The sequence below is a fragment of the Cryptomeria japonica genome, chromosome 2 (genome assembly GCF_030272615.1).
Source record: "Cryptomeria japonica chromosome 2, Sugi_1.0, whole genome shotgun sequence".
Taxonomy (NCBI): Eukaryota; Viridiplantae; Streptophyta; class Pinopsida; order Cupressales; family Cupressaceae; genus Cryptomeria; species Cryptomeria japonica.
The window spans coordinates 21,811,568-21,819,295 of record NC_081406.1 but is presented as its reverse complement, the minus strand read 5'-3'; the positions used below and the strand labels follow the sequence as shown (position 1 = coordinate 21,819,295).

The following is a 7,728-nucleotide window of genomic DNA, read 5'->3' as shown; positions in this document are numbered from 1 at the left end:
CTATTTTATAGACTGCCCTAGCCCTAGACCTAGCCCTTGTCCCCCGAGTCAGTCTTCTTTATCCCATGACTCTGTCACTCTATCCTATCCGGTCAGTCCATTCTAGCCTTTCTTTCTTATCGAGAGATTTTCTGTGATATTTTCAGACATTTTCATCCAATCTCTCGAGGGGGCATATCATTCCCATCTTGGGGCAGCTTTGTATCAGTTCATATTATCTTCTTTGAAACAACGCAACAAGCTGCATTGTCTCAAAGAGGGGCAAAATGTAGACACCTAAAATTGTCATGTCTAATTAAATAAATATTTTTATTTATTTAATTATCTAAGCCTAATTCTTCTATTAATTAAATAAATCTTTATTTATTTAATTATTTCATTTATCCTCTTCTAGCCTTATTTCTCATTTAAATAAATACATTTATTTATTTAATTTATCTTTTCCTAAATTAAATAAATATCTTATTTATTTAATTGATCCCACTTCCTCTATTAATTAAATAAATCTTTATTTATTTAATTAATTCATTATTCTTTTCTAGCCATGACACATGCCATTCATCTCTTAATTCATACACTACCTACCCTCTCATTATTTTATTATTTTCTCTACCTACCCTCTAATCATAGCCGACCATTTATCTTTTACACCTCTCAATCTTATCCCTCCATTTCTTATAGTGTCTTCTCTTTAAGGGGATGCTTCCTTCATTATCAACCCGAGCGAGCTAACCAACTCAATTGCGCACTCGACTACACTACGCCTTTTACATGCGATCCTACTTGCAACCACATTTTCATTTTTTGTTGAGCTCTTGTGCACACATAAAATCTGAGAGAAAATATATCATGCAAGATCAATGGAGATAGGAAGAATGGAGATCCAAACCCTATTGGACATGTGATGGTATAATCTTTGTGATTTCATTTGATTTGCATTGTCTTAGGTAATCTTCATATGTTATAGTGGATCTTTGTTGTTGTTAGGCTAGGGTTTTGTGGTTGAATTCATTATAGCCTTTCAATATTGTTGTTATCCATTTTCACCATAAACACTTTCTTTTTGAGCATTCCTTTTGCATGATTCAAAATTCTTGTCATTGGAGCACTGTTTTGGAAGTGAACCTTGAGTAGCAATTTAGTAGCACTTAATTGGAGTTCATAGGCAACGACTTGCATGTTGACTGCAACTTGCTCCTTTTTGTAATCCTAGTTTACAAGCATGATGCCTTCCTAGAATGTAGGGTAAAACTTTATAAATTATAAAATTTGGGCCATTATTGGGTTCAGGAATTGATGATTCAAGGCCATTTAGCTAGATAATTTAGTTTTATGCAATTTATTTCTCGTGAACTCTTGGAAAACTGTTATTCATTTTACAAAGATTAATACAAAAGCAGCTTGTGGATTGCCTGATCTACAATATGTGTTCTATGGGTTTCTATTTTTCATAGTCTAATATCTTCTTTCATTTGAATCAGCGACTTGTTATTCCAAGCTTTATTGTTTTATGAATCATATTGTGCATGTTAACAGTGTATGAGGATAAAATAGTAGAGTGATTATCTGATCTTGCGATTGTTGTTTTTGTTCATGTGTGGGTTGTATGACTTCACATATTTGTTGGAACATCCCTTTTGAATGTTGATTAAATGTTATTCATAATACCTTGTTGTGATCCATTGACTTTGTAGTACACTAAGTTGTTTAGTATTGGTTTAGTTATTATCTCTTATTACCCTAATCTATCTTTTGACATTTTTTTGGATTGAATAAAAAATTGGGAAAATAATAAAAAATAAAGGATTTTGTTTATTTTGATTCAACCAACAGGCCCCTTGATAGGTACATTTGCATCAGCCACTGAGTGACACAACACTATCATGATCCGACTATAGAGACCTTGGAGTAATTAGTCTTTCAAGATTGGTTGTTTTTCAGGAGAGGTTGTATACATTCATATTCTACCTGATTGTTGGTGAGTGTGTCAAAACACTCGTCAACACTACACATCAACAATGGAGTAAGCGACTGATTTGTTGCCAAAAAAAGTACCTAAAAAATGAAAAGATTTAGAGGTAGAAAGTAAAGTGAAGTGAATAAAATGTTGTAGTTAGAGTTGAGGGAGACTTTGAAGAGAAAAGTGATGCCAAATGTTAGACATAGGGGATACGCTCTTGGGGTTGACATTGGATAGAGAGGAAGTTTGCTTCAAATATCCACACATTGAATTCCTATCTGCTATTATCATGACAACTTATGCCAATATCTTCACTCATGCATAACAATTTGCCTATAAATTCCCATCTCTAAATTGCTAACATCCATGTAATCACACATCATCATTCTATGTCATCCCTAAATTTGACCTCATATTTGATAGAGTTGCATGTCTTGCCCACCATTCTTCCCTCAAGTTGAATCATTGTGTAAGATAGTGACGAGCTGAGATTCTCAACACATATAGAGGAAACACCATGAATAGCTATGCCAATGCATGCACAAACTCATGCAAACTCATGCATCGATATGTGAGTGTAATATGCTTCTAATAATCTGATTCATGGTAATACCCAAAGTCTTGGTCCTTTAAATTATTTTATTTGTTTGGAGAATTATTATCATATTTGATTGATGGTAATACTTAGAGTTTTGATTTTATGAGTCATGCTTATTTTGTTGAGAGGCCCTCTATCGGTTTAGTTTTTGAATGATACATTGCTTTTATCCTTTCATTACATGTGACTTATAATAGGCAGTCATATAACTTAATTGAGCCCCCTTGCAGCATTAGCTTGACCAACCCCTGAGTTCATATGTTTGAGTTCATAGGTCTGAGCCCATAAGAAGCATGATGAGCATATATTCAAGAGTAGGCCAAATTAAAATTGTGTGTTTTAGTTTTTGTATTCGTTGATCATTGGCATGGACTTACATGGGATTACATAAGAAGTAACATTTATTCTATGGTCACATATGTCGCCCTTGACATAGCATCGTCTCCTCATTAACATTGATGTTTATCCAACTTATAATGTGATGGGCACAGACATATCATAGCCCGATTTTAGCTCTTGTGTTTTTGTTCTTTACAATATATGTATAATTCCCCATTCTCACCATGTTAACAACAAAAATATCATTGTTGAAGAGTAAGCAATAACAAGCATCCTAATGTGGGTTGATTGTTTTTCAAACATCTTTGTGGTTTTAATTTCTTTGAAAGATGCACCCACTTCTATGTTGTTTGTAAGTGGTTGGGGTAAGAGAGGAAGTGGTTAAAATTGAGTTTGTTTGTTCGTGAAGTTTGTTGATGGTGGGCAAGACATGCATCTCTTTGGATTTGAATAAATAATCTCATTACAATCTCTTGAGATTAAATAACTTTGAACAAAACAACAAAATTGTTTATTTGCCAGGTCATTTGAGCGTCTTTTGAAACTATAAAGTCACATAGGGGAATACTCTTGTTCTAGCATGTTGACATTCGAAAATTTGAATCAACACAATTGTAAAGTTTGTCTCTCTAGAAAGTTGACCTAGAAAAATTGTCCCAAACAATTTGACAACTTCCTTAAGGCATTTTTTAAATACCACAATTTCTTCGTGACTAATAAAATACAAAGAATCTAATGATCTTGATAATAGAAATGCACAATTAACATGATTGAATTCAAGAATTACATGACATATTCACACATATAAAAATGAACTAAATCAACAAACTCAACCAAAAAAAAATCACAATCCTATGTAAAATTTAAAGAAAAAGACACTTACACTTATTATTGATGTCAAAACTAAATACCTAATTCCTCCCCAAAAAGAACAACATACTTATTTATCATCCTTAACAGTAGAGCTTTTAACTTTATGCAGAGAAGGAAGGAAAGGACCATGTTTCACGGAACTGGAAACACAGTGCGGGAGAAAAGAGTTTTTGATTCCTTACCACTCGCACACGTCTTCTAGTCGGCCCACTTTCACTTCCGTAAGCTTCATATCCACACAATTTCTGTATGGAGAGCAACAACAGATGTGAATGTCCACACTAATCTCCAACGTATCGGACGCCCACCCACCTGTTGGTCGAAGGATCGAATCTCATTAACTCGTTCGAATGTGACGGCATAGCGTAGAGCGTGCTTGTTCTTTTCACCGCCTACTCCACGGGTGTTTTACCAACGACCACCATCATTCGTCTCCCACCGCCTACGATCGACATTTTATTTTACTTTTTGGTTGCAGGTGACATTTCCAATTGTAAAAGTGATTTTCATCAGTTTTGCACTCATAAAAATTGACACATTTATCTTGGAAATTGTAATTGTAATTTAGATTTATTTTTATTTTTTTCATTTTTACATTCATAAAAGCGAAATATATATTTTTAAAATTTTAATTTTAATTTGAAATCAATTTTACTTTCTTTGTAATTGTTTATTATTTTCACATTCATAAAATGACAAATTTGTTTTTAGAATTCTGATTCGAGTATAGATTCAACTTTACTTTCTTCATAATTGTTTATCACTTCCACACTCATAAAAATAATACATTTGTATTAAGATTGAAATTCTAATTATAAATTTGTAATTCTTGATATTATATTAGTTCTCATCAGTAGATAGTATACTTCTGCATCTATGGGATATAATTTTTCTTTTTAGTTGATCAATCATCTTACATAATTTTAGAAATTTGTTTGCATTTCTGAATTTCAATATTTACATTTTAATAATCTAAACAAAAGTATTTGTTAATACTTCTATTGACTGATACTAGTAAAAGTCATTCCATGCTTCGAATTTATTTTTTTAAAAGCAAATTAATATCTATTTGAATTTTTTTAATGTTGAAACAAATGAAATAAGAACAGCAAATAGGCTAAACTTGTAACATATAGGTAAAACTTTTACATACACGAACAACACACTTAATTTAATGTCATTTGGCCCCTGTTTCCTATCCGCATGTCTATTTACAGACGTGGAAGCCGGAATGGATCCTTTTTCCAGTACATTTTAGAAACGAGAATTTTACCCAGAAAAGGAACGAAATGGACCATATTTCACGCAATTGAAAACACAGAGCAGGTGAAGAAAGGTTTTTATTCTTTACCAGTCACAGAGACAAGACCGCGCACGTCAAAACATGGTCAAAATCTTCTACTCCGGCCACTTTCAATTCTGTAAACTTGATATCCGCACAATTTCTGGATGGAGAGCAACAATAGATACGGATGTCCGTTCCCATGGCGTGCGTTATCACCCACACTTCCTCTCCCATCGCCACCAGCTTATAACGCAAACGGTACCTCGATTCACACACACGTCCAACGTTTCCGATGCCCACCCACCTGTTGGTCGAGGGATCAAATCTCATTAAGTCGTTCGAGTGTGACTGCATAGCGTAGAGCGTGCGACCCCCTATCACTGCAACTGCCGGTTGCGCAGCATTCGACTCCTCAACATAGTTCAGTCCGTTGGCCCACAGATCGGGGAGGAGCGTCCATCTGCCTGTCTCCGGGTCGTATGCCTCACCCGAAGTGTGCACGCGCGTGCACCATCCATCCTTGTAAGAACCTCCGATTACAACAAATTTGTCATCCAAAACAATCCCCGTGCAATCGATGCGCGGCATTATCATGTCCGGTAGGCTTTCCCACCGCTGGTTCACCGTGTCGTACCGGACACCACTTGCTGTTGCCTGTCCGTTCAGCTCGTTCCGCCCGCCGCTGAAATAAACGAAATCGCCCAGCGCTGCGCATGCGTAGAGTCTGATATCTTTATAGCCCGGCGGGAAAGACGGAACAACGCGCCACCGTCCGTCTTCCACGCTATAAGACTGGAACCCCACGATTTTGTTGTCGACCAGAGCGGGGAGTTCCGGTAACAACACGCTGCCGTTTGCCGCCGCGCTGCGCAGGTTTATGCGGGAGGAGATTTGAGAGAGAGGGTTGCACAGAGAGAAGGTGGGGAAAGAGGAAGAGGATGAGGAGGATTGGCGCAAGAGCAACCATTCCGTGTTGTGGTGAGTTGCCTGCAGGTAGCCCGGATCACACTCTGTCTGGAAGAGGGCGAGGAAGAGGCGGTGGTCTGGGGGAATGTTGAGAGAGCGGCGGAGAGAAATGGGATTAGCGAGGGCTTTTCTCCACGAGCGGCACACGCACCGACCCACCGCCGCTATTGGAGGAGGCAGCTTTGCCAGACAGAGAAGCGCAGTCTCTTCGACCATGTTGGGTATCAGGTCGCAATACTCGGGCTCCTGATCCTCAGCCATGGCCACAGGCTAAATTCTGTAAAGATAATGTAATTGTTTGTTTCTCCTGCGCCTGAATTTATGCTGTAAAGACAAGAAAGGTCACAACCATTAGGTGATATCGTTGAGCTGAACAAAGGGAACGAATGGCGTGGGAACGCGTGAAATCAACCGACTGACATTTGCATTATTGTATTGACGGCGTTAATGAAAAGTATGGCCCACTACAATGTGATTCCTCGATCTCTGTTGATGACGTCATCGCCGACTCTGACGGCACTGGCTACGCAGCCAGCTTATTGGCCGAGCCCCTATATACCTCCTAGCTTGTCAACGGTACCCGTCAGAAACTTATGGAGCTTTGTACCTACGTAATTAATAATTATTATTTTTAATTACGTTTCAAGTTATAATTGCTGTCTTATTACGCTTTATAGCCATTGGATGAAAAAACAAAGAAAAACAAGAAACTTTCAATCTGTATCTTTAGTTCTCAACCTCAATTAATTTTTATTTTTATTTTAAGTTGTTTTTCTTGTTAAAAGTGCTTTTTAAAATAAAATAGAATATTTTAAATTTAATATATGTTTGGTATTTGATATATTTAATTAAATCTAATTATTTAAATTTTTTAATATAAAATGATTTGGATGCAAATAAGAATAAAATAGAATAGAAAGTTGCTTTTAAATCTAGATTTTTGTTTTAACTTTAATTCTAAAATTCTAATTAGTCATTGTTGATTTATTTTTTTTATATTAAAAATAGAGAGATCAAAAAAGAGAGTACAACCAACGAGAGCCTGAAAGGAGGCCTCACATGAAAGTAGCAGTAGTACTATTACAAAGAGGAAAGCTTAGATACATTGAAAGTGAAAAATAGGGAACAAAAGAGCTAGAGCAGAAGATCGAGGTGGATGTCCACCCAAGCGGACCAACCAAGAGGGCCCTCCATCCAAACAATAGTTTTCTGATCCTGATTCTGGGACAACATCAAAATCTGCTCCTGTTTAGTGTTGTGGTTCTTTCTGATAGCCTGGCTCAGCTTCTGGCAAGTATGCTCGAACACCCGTAAGTTGTCCAGAGTCCTTCTCCATTGGAATCCATAATTGAGCTCGTAGAAGAAAAGGGTAGCTTGACCATCCTCAAGGAACCTTCGAAATTTATCCTTCTCAATAATCATGGTAGCTTGAACCTGGAGGAAGATTTTAAAATGACTGAGTTTATGAAAAAACTCAGTAAGACCCCTTGGCTTACCTTGGTACTTTTCCTCATTCCTGCACTTCCAAATCTGCCAAAGAATGTTAGAAGACAGCATATTCCAGAAGAAATTAGCATCCTTACTAAGCCCTTTAATGTGACCCGTAACAATTTCAATAATAGTCACATTAAAGGGATAGTAAATACCAAAAAAATTCCAAATTTCTTTAGCAAATAGGCAATCAAATAAGATATGTCTACCAGTATC

At 36.6% G+C, this 7,728-nt stretch overlaps 1 protein-coding gene across 1 annotated transcript; it reads right to left on the bottom strand.

Moving 5' to 3' along the window:
- Positions 1 to 4,883: 4,883 nt before the first annotated feature.
- Positions 4,884 to 6,749, bottom strand: LOC131041207 (F-box/kelch-repeat protein At5g60570). Its single transcript, XM_057974221.2, has one exon. The coding sequence runs from the start codon at positions 6,280 to 6,282 to the stop codon at positions 5,125 to 5,127; it is 1,158 nt and encodes a 385-aa protein (XP_057830204.2). The 5' UTR covers positions 6,283 to 6,749; the 3' UTR covers positions 4,884 to 5,124.
- Positions 6,750 to 7,728: the final 979 nt, after the last annotated feature.